Source organism: Acanthopagrus latus, chromosome 17, assembly GCF_904848185.1.
Source record: "Acanthopagrus latus isolate v.2019 chromosome 17, fAcaLat1.1, whole genome shotgun sequence".
In the NCBI taxonomy this organism is placed as follows: domain Eukaryota; kingdom Metazoa; phylum Chordata; class Actinopteri; order Spariformes; family Sparidae; genus Acanthopagrus; species Acanthopagrus latus.
Genome location: NC_051055.1, coordinates 19,125,349 through 19,139,089, shown reverse-complemented (window position 1 = coordinate 19,139,089; position 13,741 = coordinate 19,125,349). Strand labels below are relative to the sequence as shown.

At 41.1% G+C, this 13,741-nt stretch overlaps 1 protein-coding gene across 9 annotated transcripts; it reads right to left on the bottom strand.

The window, feature by feature from the left end:
* Nucleotides 1–219: 219 nt before the first annotated feature.
* Nucleotides 220–13,686, bottom strand: LOC119006567 (aryl hydrocarbon receptor nuclear translocator-like). 9 transcript variants are annotated; one of them, XM_037075416.1, is made up of 21 exons: nt 13,368–13,686; nt 12,611–12,704; nt 12,408–12,452; nt 11,629–11,679; nt 11,395–11,442; nt 10,531–10,744; nt 9,522–9,735; nt 9,281–9,383; nt 9,114–9,179; nt 8,869–8,954; nt 8,667–8,743; nt 7,985–8,119; nt 7,773–7,847; nt 6,129–6,280; nt 5,735–5,857; nt 5,077–5,167; nt 3,146–3,333; nt 1,143–1,350; nt 857–1,034; nt 638–774; nt 220–546 (listed from the first exon to the last, which is right to left on the bottom strand). In XM_037075416.1, the coding sequence occupies exons 1-21, from the start codon at nt 13,402–13,404 to the stop codon at nt 463–465; spliced, it is 2,406 nt and encodes an 801-aa protein (XP_036931311.1). In that variant the 5' UTR covers nt 13,405–13,686; the 3' UTR covers nt 220–462. The 9 variants fall into 9 exon arrangements, with proteins under 9 accessions (XP_036931311.1, XP_036931313.1, XP_036931312.1 ...); XM_037075418.1 differs by having other exon boundaries at nt 857–1,031; XM_037075417.1 differs by having other exon boundaries at nt 1,143–1,347.
* Between the last annotated feature and the right edge of the window lie 55 nt (nt 13,687–13,741).

Genomic DNA, 13,741 nt, shown 5'->3' with positions numbered 1-13,741 from the left:
ATATATATATAATATAATATAATATAATATTATATTATATTATATTATATATATATATATATATATATATATATATATATATATATATATATATATATATATATATATATATATATATATATATATATATATATATATCTCTCTCTCTCACATATGTACAACATAGGTTGTTGAGCTTTGGGCAGTGCTAGCTAGAGAATTCTCTTAAAATGGCTGGAATATGGTTAGAATAATCTTTATTATCTTTTAGTCAGTAGCAAATCCTTGATTTTCCTCCCCTATATATCTGCAGTCAGATACATACCTCTATCTTCAACTGGCTTGTGGCAGTGCAATTGAAGCCATGCAAAGCAAGGGAAGTGTGTTACTCTCAGGAGCAGGAGGAGAAGATGAGCCGAAGAGCTAAATATAATAAAAGACTGAAGACAGTCAAGAAGACAAAGCAGAGAAGTAAAGACCAGGTCACTCAGTATATGGAGGGTAGATGGGAATCTCAAAATCGTCGCTGTTGAAGTTTGCAGGCTGGTCCAGCATGGACAACACATCCTGAATCAGAATAAAGAGACAAAGATTAATTTCAAGTGACACAGGGAGACAGAGGGAAGTACTTGAGAGAGATGAGGCTTGTATCACTCACAGGAAACATGTCTTGCTGGTTGCCCTGAGAATGAGGATGCTGCTCTGCATTACTCTGTGAGTGCTGCTGGCCCTGCCACTGGGGCCACACTGCCTCCGCTCCTCGAGGGGGGAACTGTGGCGCTGACTGAGAGCCATCTGGGATAAAGTACAGCAGGGTGAGAGGACGCACCAGTCTAACACTGACAAACAGATCGACTTATGTATGCACACAACTTACCATAACCATTGGTGTTTAGACTGGCACGCACATTCATGGGCGGGTAGTTTGCACTGCTGGTCGTGGTGGGAGAAGCACCTGTGGGCATCTGTTCAAAAGAGTTGGAAGAGCCACCTCCAAATCCGCCCATGCGAGCAAACGGTGGAGACATGGTCTTTGCTGCCTGGGGAGCCACCTGCTGGATAGAAGAGGGCTCAATTTACAGACTAGTTGTTAAATAAGTTACACATTTATTGGAAGAATCTTGTTTCGATATCAGACAATGACTCTTGTTGTACTGTCATACCTGGTTATTAAATTGTGGCCTGGCTCCAGCTGCCACTCCAGGCCATCCTCCTCCTGCTGGTCCTCCATGTAGGGGGGCACCATTGCTGGAGGGGGTCACTGAGTGTTGGCCTCCATTCTGCCGAGACATCTGAGCCAGCATCTGCCCTGCCGAGTGGCCCGGCTGTGCCATCTGTGGAGTAATCTGCGAATTCATGTTGACTGGCCTGCTGACAAACGTGAGGGGAGAGAGCTCAGTTACCTGTCTGTTGTCTAATGGTAGTGGGGGGGAAGAAAAAATATCACATGAAAACTGGTCCTTTTTCTCAAACATTTTCTTAATACCAACAGGATTCAGTGAGTTTCACAACTAGTAAACATAATTCACTTTTCATTACTACATTCTGAAGGGACTGTAATCTTTGTCATGCAGCATCTGCACCCACTTAAAGGCACATGTGGGAGGCCATGGTTCCCCCGTACCTTTCATGTGGACTGTAGTATGCAGCAGATTCACAGCTGAGAGAACTTGGGAGCTTCCCTATGGGCTTTTGTTGCACATGAGCCAACATCAGACCAAAAAGTGCCTCTGCTACCTCAGCTGCATAAAACAGACCAAGTCTTTGACTTAAATATAACTTTTGAGGATAAAAATAGCAGATGCAGCAGTGACATTTCGCCATGGAAGTTTATATTATTAATACTTGTAGGAGACATGCATGGGGTGTATGGTTGAGGTCAAGGCTGGCAACAAGAATTTCAAGTTAATACCAATTATCACAGGCATTGTTAATAGGGCTGAAATAAATTTTCATTGTAGATAAATCTGATGATTATTTTCTCAGATACTGTATTCGATGTTTGGTCAATACAATATCAAAAAATGCTGAAAATGGATTGCCAAAATAGTTGCAGGTTAATTCAATAGCTGACAGCTAATCAATTAGTCGTTTAATTGTTATATTTTATAGTTGCTGATAAAAAAAAAAAGAGGTTCTAACTTTGCTTTGACAACAACGCAAGACTATTTGTTGTCAATTTCAGTTGAAAACTTAATGTTGAATTGAAGTTAAACTTGCTTATTAGTAAAGACCAAATATAAAAAATAAAGACAAAAACTGCTTCATTTGAGACACCACGTTTGTTCACTGGAAATGAACAGGGTTTGTTGCTGGATAATTGCTACATTACAGAGGATACAGGAATCCTCTGCTCATGTAATTAGAGCTGTACTGGAGCTACTGGAGTGTTACTGAGACGGCGAGCATCAGAAATCTGGATGCCACATCACCTATGCCTGCCAGTGTTTGGGGTTCTGTGCAGTGCGAACAGAAATTTGAATAGCGACTGTTAATTTGTGTGAATACATTAATTATTGCTGCATCTCATTAATGTGCTGTTCCTAGCACTGAAGAAAAGACGCAAGTCATCTTCAGCACGGAACAAACATTCTGTCCTAAGAAAGTTGCACTCTCACCAATGAGTAATATATACACTTACTTACTAGATACAAAAACAATCAATATACATGTGCCTCTGTCTCATAACTGGTGTTCTTACAAGTCATAGCAACAAAGCTCTCAGAAGGAGGTGGCTTACTTTCTATTTCAAGTCAGTCAAAGTCAGTCTTACTACAAATCTAACCTGAGAATTTAAGTACAATCTAAGGCCAAGACTAGTCTTAAAATAAAGTTTATGCAGTTGGCCTCTGCTCTGACATGCAAACCAGTTGGTAGGTATATAAATAAAGTCCCTGTGGCTATTCATATCATTTACAGTAGATAACAATCCCTTTATCTGTAGTTGGCAAAATCAACTCACAATATGACAAATGAGTCAGATGTCAAGCAATCAGGATAAAAAACTACAGACTGCTCCTTATTTTTGTGTTATGTCGTTTGTAAAATAAGTACTATGGAGTTACTGTCTCCGATAACAGATATCAACTGTCTGAGAGAGCTCTAAGGGATTGATAAAAAGCAGCACTGCCTTCGGGCTAAAGATCTAGTGTACATGTAAACACACCTGTATACATCATTGGAACGACCAGAAGTGAAGTTGTTGGCTGGAGAGTAGATCTGTGTAGAGGGAGCAGGGGTGGAGGGCAAGACCTTGGTCTGATCGGGGGCTTGGAAAAGGGAGGGGTAGAGCTCTGGCTTCTCAAGGCTCTTAGTGTGGTCCGGCCCTGCTGCAGTCACGGGCTGCACTGGCATCTGAGGACCACCAAGAATATCATTTAGGGTTCACATATTAAAACTCTCAAGTGTTTAAGTGGTGAGGAGTTTGCAATCATGACCATTTATCATCTCAACCGAAAGGTTAGATCTAAAGTGAATGCTCCAGCACACTTGGCACCACAACAACATGCCTGTATAGTTTCTGGAGTATAATGTTTGGTTCAGCAAATGACAGATGGAAGCTGCATCATGGTGGGAGACACAACCAAGAATGTGGTAAAAATCCCTTTATTTGTTTATGCAACTCGTGTCTGTGTGTCGGTGTATTATAGGGGAGGGGAACCTGAAAGTGAGCCGACACCCAGCACACACATACCTCAAAGATGTTCAAGCCAGGTCTACCATCATATAACTCATGGTCATAAAATGAAGCAGCAACCGTTTTGATAACAGTGAACTTATTTCTTTATGCAAAAATGCAAGAAATTCAGCTTCAAACACAGTATATTGATAAGCATTGGGGTTTTAACTCGTGGTAAGACAGAACTTTTCTTTTCATTTTATAAAAACAACCCATTAATCAAAGAGGATAAAATAAATTGACTGCCAATCATTAATCATGTGCTGAAGCCATTGTAAAGTCACTTTCATACATGTATCTTATTACTTATGTATCACTTTTACAATTTGTACAATATAAAACCCTCTATCCTTACACTTTCATAACAGGGGAAGGAGAGGAGAAAAAAGAACTAACATACAACAAACAGGTTTCATAATTACAGAGAAGACAAATAGCAGAAGCAGAACTAAGACAACAGCATACAAGGTAAATAAAAAGTACATCATAACATGCAGTAAATAATAGTCGTGCCATCAGCAGTTGGTTTCAGTTGAACATTGTGTTGCTAGTAGCAACCACTGCTGGCAGAGTTCCAAAGCAGTTTAACTGATGTTGTTACAACTGAGCCATTACACTGACACGCTGTTGGGAGCTAATGTGAAGCTATTAAACATTATAGGCAACTAACTTTTTAAAACTTTTTTATTTTTAACTCCAGACCATGTGTATATTTAGAAGAATATGTTCAGGTTTTATACAGATTGAAGGATGGATTTCCAGGACTATTTTATACATTTTTGTAACTAAGAACCAAACTACAAAATATGCATTAAAAGGTTTTATCTGATGTTGCATGACTAAATTGTAAACTATTGTGGTTATTTTGAACATCAAGTTTTTTCCTGTGGGAACGTACACTGTTTTCCACTAGTCCACTGGTGTTCTAGTTTGACACTTGTTTTCTTGTTACTACACAAATACATTTCCACAACACTGTCATCTAATGTTATTTTTTCTGATTTGTAATCACTATCACTCAATTTGTTGTGTTTTATCCATGACCGTTTCCCCAGTTTGACAGTTGCTTTGAGTAAGTTAACATTGTGATCATATGCGTCACTTTTAGTCATGACCACATGTGACTGAGTTTTGTCAGAAGTAGTTCCAGGCTTAAACGTCTTGAGATCACCAAGTACTACAAGAGAAAGTGTTTATTTCAAGCATGAACAGTGGACAGACAGTTTTGATAATGGAACTCTTCTGACATCTGCTTCCGTTTTCCTGCTGAGGAAATAATCCACATCCTGCCACTGTTTCCATAAATCAGACCTGATCAGTCACTACAGCAAGGGACAAGGGACTCAGGAGAAACAAGACATAATCTATGGTTCAATCAAACGGGACATTCATGTGTCCCCACATGTGCGTGGCCTAACCTGTGAGAGGGTGATTGGTCCTGCCTCGTAAATGCCGTCTCTGGTTCCTCCTCCCTCTAGCTCAGCCTGTTGCTGCTGCTGCTGTAACTGCCTGAAAAGGGAAACAGAGAGACGGAGAGAGAGAGAGCGAGTGAACGAGAGAGAGTGTGAGAGAGAGAGAGAGGGAGAGAGAGAGAGAGAGACTGAGTTGGTCTAAAATAGCCTCATTTCAATGTCCATGCCCTCCACTGTCGAGTGAGAAATCCCAAACACCTGCTGACAAAATAGCACTCAACCCGCCACCGGTCACCATGGCAACGTAAGAGAGAAACAAGGACTGAAGAGGAAGAGAGTAACACGCTTGAAGAGAGAAATGTCTGTTATGCAAATACATACTGCTGACATGCTAAACCACCGGAGTTAAAAGTCAGACTCTTTAAATTCACTACCAACTACAAGATGACAGCTATCAGACATGCTGCTTAAGAGACAAAATAACTATTTTCTAATATGACAGCTGAACAGAGACTAAAAAAAGAATAGAAGAATCACCCAGAGTGGGGAATGAAAACAAAACCGAAGGACTGTAGTTTGCTAGAAACAGCAGTAGTCTCCCATGAAGAAGCAACCCCTGTTCTCCCATGCAGGGGGAGGATAGTCAGGTCAGGCCTGGTCTCACCTGGTGGCCACCTGCCCTGGGCTGAGCACTACAGGAGGGCAGTTTGGGCTGCCCTGGCCCAGGGAGGGGGGCAGCGAACCCCCTGGGGAGGAGATGGGAGTGAGGGGGTCCTGTGTTGAGTTTCTACTGCCCCACAATCAGAGACAGGTGCAGAGGAGAGGTGGGAGGTAGGGAGAGAGTGATCAGTGTATGCTTTATTAAATGCGATTGTGGTGAGGGTGCATGAGGAACTGGTGACTGAGGGTGATAGGTGAGCATTCAGACTGTGGGATCTTTCACAACAGTCAGATTTCAAGACGTCAATGGTTTCATTATGTGCTGTATTTGATTGTGTAATCATGTTACATAATCACCAGTATTGGTAAAATCGGTCTACAGTGAGAGTGTTACTCACTTGACATTGACGTTGGTACAGATGATGTACTCAATTTCCTCTGAAAACGGGTTCTGGAAGGTGAAGGAGCTGGTTCTCATCCAGATCCATTCTCTGGATTTAGTGCGAAACCGAAACATCACTGACAGGACCTGGCCCTTCAGCTTCACCACCTGTGGACATGAGTCAGCAAACCGAACGGTCACAATCTGATGTTTACATAATCAGTGTGCAGTAGGTTTACACACAAACACACACAAGACCAAGTTATTGGGAGATATCAGGTTACACAGATAATGCTAATAATAAGAGAGAGAATGCATTTTTTCTTTACAGCAAAGCGTTAAAAACTGGTCATACTTTCAGCTGTAAAAAGAGAGTGGCAGATTGAGACTTTAAAATGATACTTATATCCCTTTCACACTGGACAAAAAGCCACTAACATCACATCTTCAATGTGAATGTGTAAAATCAGCATTTACTCCCATGTCAATTGACTTGGCATTAGTCTCGGCTATTTATCGGCTCTGGCTTTGATAAGCTGTGAAGACACAACATCTGATGATATGGCATATGTTGAAATTCAGGCTGGTGGCTTGTTAATGCTGATTGATTAAGACTTCTTAATTTCTTTTGATGAGGTTTATGATCTGCAGCTTTCTAATATTCCCGCTCTATCAGGCGCCATGATGAGGAACACGTTTACCCACGTAAAAACCCTGCATACACCAGCTAATTTTTATTGCCTATTTATACCGACTTACCATAAATATAATATATATAATATAATCACTACATTAGATTGTCTTTCCTTTCATTCTGCAGCACTCCTGTCATAATTGTAATTTACTCACAACAAGTCTATCTCATGTACATACTCACATGCAGATTATAAACCAGATTAGACATCAGCCTTTAAGGGAAATATCTTGGCAAAGACCCAAAACCCAGATTAAAAACTGGGACATCTAAGAAATGTGATTTTTGCAGGAAGCTAACATATACCCAGCTACCTAAAGAGGAAGTCCACCCACACATAAAAGACTGTTGACAGGTCTTGAGAGCTACTGCATGTGTTACATAAAGTTACATAAAGCCTTTTGTTGCTCAAGAGGCAGCTGCACAAAATATAGCACAATATTGCTTGAAATTATGCCACTTGAGACAGCACAGCATAAACTTACAGCACACATGTGGATCGACAGCCATGTAGGAGAAGACCACAAGTCAACAAAATCACAACAACCAACTCCCTGCTCTCCCCTTCACTTGCAAGTATAAAACTTTAATAACAACCTACACAGACTTTCATCAGGTTTTCATCTGGTGACAAAGCGGTGCTACCAGACGTCTACAGCCAGCTCCGCATCTCTGCTTGAGGCTAGCGGCTTGTGGCTACATTTAACCATAATTAGCATAACACAACTGAACCAGTATAGTCAGGTGGAGTCTAATGTGGGTAATGTAGGCACTAGGTGTTGACAATGAAAAAGAAAGTGTGGAATAAAAACATTAGTGCTGCATCAATTTCGAGTCAAATAGTGTTCCAGGAGTAGAGTATGCTTGTGCATGTAAAAACACTGATATGGGAGTAAGTACACAAGAGACAAACTGATCTTAAATTGATAGGAAATCCACAAAAAGCTGCACATTAGATAGTCCTACCTGTTGGAAACTGTCTCTCAGTAAGCCCTGGTCTTCAGGATGGGCAAACTCCAGAATATTCTTCCCCAGTAAGTCCTGCAATACACAGCAGACAATATAACCACCATGAGCCCAGAAGACAATAACACCAACCTCTGGCACAAAGATCTTTAGGGGATGCCATCTGGCAGACAGTCCCTGTCTCTGACATTTCCACCAGCTGTGAGTCTTACCTGGGGCTGGTAGCCGACAGCAGCCGTACAGCGGTGGTCTATGAAGGTGAACATGCCCTGGCAGTTATGGCGAGAGATGAACTCCACTGGTACACTGATACTGTTGATGTCTGTGTCACCTGGGCAACAAGTCACCTAAAGGGCAAAAAAAGATTAAACCCATTTTGTTTAATAGATCAAAAAAAGTTAGGTACTTCAGAAGCCACACTGTGCATGATCAATTTCCTCTGGATATTAATATGGACAAATGACCATAGGAATCAAAAGGATTCTGGGTGTTTTCTCAAAAGTTATGAATATTATCAGTGATTTACAATCAGAAATATTATTTCAAAACAGGCTGTAACAATGCAAACATCAGCCAGAAACCACTTCAGATAAGACTGTAGACTGTAACCATATACTACTGCCTTGTGGTACATAAGAATATTCAAAATAATACATGTCTCTTCTACCAAAAGTAAAAGGGATTTTATTCTTAAGATTGTTCGTATAAGGGTCAAACATTAATGCTGTTTGTTGAAGATGTATACACATATGTATTCTTGAAAATCAATATCCATGCCACAATTACACAACATTTATTTTCTTTCAAAAGTCATACTGCTCAATAGTCAAACTCTGTCATTAGTTAAAAATAATTATTTAATTATAGTGCGTATATCAACACCATCCATCATACCTGTAATCTACCGATGGCAACTAGACAGTAGCGACTCCCCTGAGTGTTGTCTGCTTCATCATCTGTTAATGATACTCCTAAAAACAAATGCACAAAACGGTTAACACGGGCCACAACGATTAACTCATGAAAATGATTTATTATATTTACAGGTCTCAATTGACTGTATGTATACAGACTCTTATAGAATTATTAGTTTTACCTGCAGGCGGCCAGGACTTGATGTATCCTGTACAGTGGACCACTACATACTGGGGCTCCCCTTCCTTGGCTGTACCCAAACCATTCCTGAGATGAAGGAAACAAGTGTAAATCAATAGTATAGTGCTGACATCTTGCTTCCTTTACCTACTGGGCTACTCCATGTATGCTTATGCACTGCACAACCATTCCAACATTCTAACACACTTTTAAAAAACAAAAGCAAAAGCAAAAATGTTTGGTCACCTGTTCCTGTTCCTAAGGAAGTTGAGTCTGTTCATCGACAACGGTTCCACCGCACAAGAGCCACACCTGCATGTACATACGGGACACCGTGTGGGCAATTTCTGCATCAAGGCACACTAATCAATATGAATGATGAACATGATAATCAACTATAGCATGACTCGCACCTCATTCTGCAAATGAATGATCGACGGGCTCCCATACTCATTCGGGCTGACGACTGCTGGCCTTCCTTCTTTACTGTTCCAGTTTTCAAGTCCAACATCCTCCCTTTAAAAAGGCAAAAACAGACAAGACAGGACTCAATTATGGCTGTAAAGTTGTGCCCACATTTGTTATATTCACAACGACACACTTTTGAGAGCAATAGTGGTAAGAAATTGACTACTTTCTATATATGCTTTATACCTGTGCTGTTACTCTCTGCAGTCGAGAGCTGCTCCCTGAGCTTTTCTGTGTCATCTGGGTGGAGCTGATCATACAAAGAGGAGCCGAGCCATTCAGACTGTGGCTGGTTGAGGACGGGTGTCAGGGAGTCAGAGACATAGACAATGCGTCCAGTCTCACATGACACCACGAACAGGAAGCCGTCTGCTGCCTCTAGAATGAGGTGCTTCAGTTCCTATGAACATACACGTGTTATAAGAAGACATGTGGAGCAGAGAGGATGAGAGATCGATCATGGAGCATGAATATAAAGCCTTTTGAGGGAACAACCCCCTTTTCCCCAAATCATTCCCCATTACTGTTAAAATGTTGACCTGGAGAGGGTGCATAAAGACAAGGTCATTGCAAACGACCAAAATGAATTTGAATGTATTTGTATTATTGAACAATTAACAAGGTTTTGGGGGTTTGAATGTTTTAGATTTTCTCAAAAGATAGCAGAAAAATTTACCTCCATTGCACGTATAATACAGAGGATAACAAAATATACCCCTGCCACTCCCCAGATCTCAAAGATTAAAAGTTACAGCATCAAACAGAGACAGATGACAACAACTTAAATTCTATAGCTTCTTTACATTATAGTATGCACCAGCCCATTTTATTACTGTTCTCTCACTTGCACTAGGCATTTTGGCCACAAAGAGCTCCATGATCACATCAAGAATTCACAAGTTGACCAGAAACATCAAATATAGCATTTGCCCCTTTAGCTACCATGTGAGAAAAGTAACTTGCAGGCTGAAATGTGTGACTTTTTGTTACCACTGAGCCCAGAGAGGTTTAGTGTGAACTATATTTGGACTATGAGAACTGTGTACTAAAATGTCTTCTCAATAAGTTTTACTGCCTTGTACATGCCTTTAGCAAAATGCTAAGATGAACCCACTGTGCAAGATTTTAGCATGGAAAAAAATTTTCATTTCCACATCTGACCACTCAACTAATTCTCATTCTCAGAGGCTCATACCTGGTCAGTGAGAAACGAAGGTTTGTACGACCCGTCTGCATTTGTATTGCCACTTCCTCTCAGAGATTTCATATGGGACACAGCCATTCGTAGGATGGTAAGTTTGTCTGGTTTCCGTGCTAGTGCACTGCAGGTAGGCACCATGTCTGACAACTCTGTGATGTAGGCAGTCATCTTGTTCCGTCTCCGTCTCTCAATCTCACTGTGATTCTCTCTGCAGAAAGGAAACGAGGGAGGGACGCAGAGGTGGAGAGGATAGGAGGGACAGACGGGCAGGTGGACAACATGGAGTAGAGTTTAGAGTTAATGTTGCAATGCAAGTATGCCCATCGGGAAGAAGAGGTGAGAATGAGAGAAGGTGAGAGAAATATAATGGACGTACAAAACAATAACATGTAGTCAATGATCTTTAAAAAATAATAGTGAGGAAGCAAGAGAGTCTGGTCTTTCCAGGCCAGCCGTTGTGACAAAAGAGAGCGAGTGCAGAAAGAGAAAGACCCTTCAGATATCCTGAGGGGAGGGGGAGAAAAGAGACAGAGAAGACAGTTGCTCAAGAGGAAGGGATTATCAAAGGGAAGAAGTCCCTGAGTCACACACAGCATTGCAGTTAGTGACACGTGACAAATATCACAGTGTTGGGTTGAGAGAGACGACCAGCTACTTTCGGCAAAGAAGCACAACATTCTGACAAGCACCAAAACAGGCGCGTTAAGCCAGCGGTGTATACCAGTAACTTTGTGCCATCTAAATAACGATTTGCTGGAGTACCAGCAGGACAGGATAGCATTTGATCAGTTCAGTGCATTCATTGTTGATATAGATACAAGCAGGAGAAGGAGCCTTCCACAGTGGTACAGGCCATACCTGGCTAGTTTTTCCTTATCTGCAAAACTCTGATCTTCTTCCAAAAACCTGGAAATGAAACCAACCCACTAAAACACAGGCCCAAAAGTCACTAGCAAAAGAAGAAAAAGTATAAGAGTAAAAGAAATAAATCAGAGAGTAGAAGGAGAGCAGCATTGGGGTAACGTGGTAGCAATAATAACGCTCCCCTGTAAACCATCCACACACATATCTGTTCCTAATTCACCCTCATACCTGGCAAAGCGCTCTTTGTCATTGTTGGAGCCTGTTGTTTCATCGTCACACCTGAGGAAAAACAGAGAAAACAATTGTTATCTCAGCAGCCCAGGCACAAAGGCTTGATATAAGGCTTCATCTTGCTTTATGACAGGACTAGAGATGGGACAATAAAAGATTTTAGAATGGATCGTGATAAAATACATATTATGTTTTTTGTTGTCACAATTATCATGATAACCCTACATGAATGACTTGATAAAGATGTCTAGCTCGCTGACATACAGTCCTATTTTAGCTTTGAGCCTGATTTTTGTTTAACTGCCCAAGCCTGTCACCACAGCTTAAGGCATTGCTTACACATTGTATCCTCCACAATAACAAGTTAAATCTGGTGTGTGTAAATATTTTCAAAACTAAAAACGACAGGGAGATGAGGTTACTCATTCATTTCCATTAATTTATCTTTTTTGTGTGCAGAAAGACCTCATGATTTAGGGTCACTGATTTAAGAATATTTCCTGGATTGATTTACACACACGCGCGCGCACACACACACACACACACACACAAAATAAAACAGTTGCATGCCCACTCTGTGATGTAATACCTATATTTGTTTACTAACTTGTGGTAACTTGTAAGGTTAATGAGATTTGAATATGTTTTAGTTTCATTTTAACTTAGGTTTTAAATTTTTTTATGATTAGCAGGATAAAAACACGAATCGCAGTTCTGTTTGACAAGAAATGTTCATATCGTCCCCAGACTTGACCGGAAAACTGAGACAAAAGTACCTGAACAACTTGCTGCCTTCATCATCATCATCGTCAAAGTCTGGCCTGCAATAAGGAGAAGAGAGCCACGTGAATAGTTTCACACACATTTTCTCAAACGATTTTTAACCACAACGGTCAAAAGCAAAAGTAAAACAATCAGCAGCTACAAAAAACACAAAGCTAATATATCAGCACAAAGTGTACCACGGATAGACACTTACGCTGCTCTTCTCTTGTTCGTCCCTTTTGGTACAACAGCCCCACCACCTGCTTGGGTCCCACTTGCCCCCATACCCAGATTTGGGTCTGGTAACTCTATTAATAACATACAGAGATGTAATGTAGCACAGATGACAGGCGATTTCCTATAATGCCTCGAGCACTAACAAATAAACTAAAGCACTCACTCGTGCCCATATCTGAAGCAAAACTGACATAATCACACACGAATGGCATAGTTTACAAGATATGCCTGTAAAATTAACTTCCCGTCACAATGCTCTTTAATCTTGCGTGTAGATTGTTCAGACCCTTGACAATCACGACACCAAGCTAGAAGCATACACTTGGCATACACATATCAATCTTGTGAGTAACACCAGCTAAAAACAGACACACATGAACCGAGCGAGCTAACCGCAGCTCAGTACTCAGCTAACTTTTTTGTTTGATTTTGTTTCTAACCTGAACTCATTTATCAACGTTAAAATATCACAACAGAGTTGTCTTGACGGATAGCTAGTCGCTAATCTAGCCACTATGAGCTGGCTAGCAAGCCAGTAAGCTACCCCCCTTATGCAATAGCCAGCTAGCCTCGCAGTGGTATTAGCTTTGCGACTAAGCTAACTTAGCCGCTGCTGTCACGCTATCTTTGGGAAAGTGTCCGCTTTGGCTCTGAGTGACAAAACGCCTATAAACAACAACCACTGCGTTCTACTATGTTCCTAACATGTCGCTGTGACCTTTATACCACTTTACCTGGGTTTGAAGAGGACATGTCCGTTTGGAATAACATAAACAAACAACTCCGGGTGCGGAAAAAAAAACTCTAACCCCCTCCCCCTTGCTAGCAGGCTACAGGCTAACAAGTACCTTCCCGAGCTCCTCTCGTATGCGCCTTTATTTTAAAACGCGCAAAGCCATCTCCGGTATTGTAACAGAGAGGCCCGAAGATTATAGAAATACACGGAAATAACAGTCTATCTCCACTAGTAACCCCTTTTCCCCCCTGTTTTCTCCCTGTTTAAACCCCCTCTCGTTTTAAGATGGCGTTCGGGCGCAAGCTGTCCACAGTGTTTTCTTCTCCTCTTTCTATTGGACAGCATACAGCCAGATACAAATGACGTCACATT

What these genes read in the sequence shown, in the direction of transcription:
- LOC119006567 (XM_037075416.1), bottom strand. Translation starts at nt 13,404, where the DNA reads ATGTTATTCCAAACGGACATGTCCTCTTCAAACCCAG. An exon ending in CTTCGTTTCTCACTGACCAG is followed by an intron (nt 9,736 to 10,530) that starts GTATGAGCCTCT and finishes GTATGTTCATAG; the next exon opens with GAACTGAAGCACCTCATTCT. An exon ending in TCATTCATTTGCAGAATGAG is followed by an intron (nt 9,180 to 9,280) that starts GTGCGAGTCATG and finishes ATGTACATGCAG; the next exon opens with GTGTGGCTCTTGTGCGGTGG.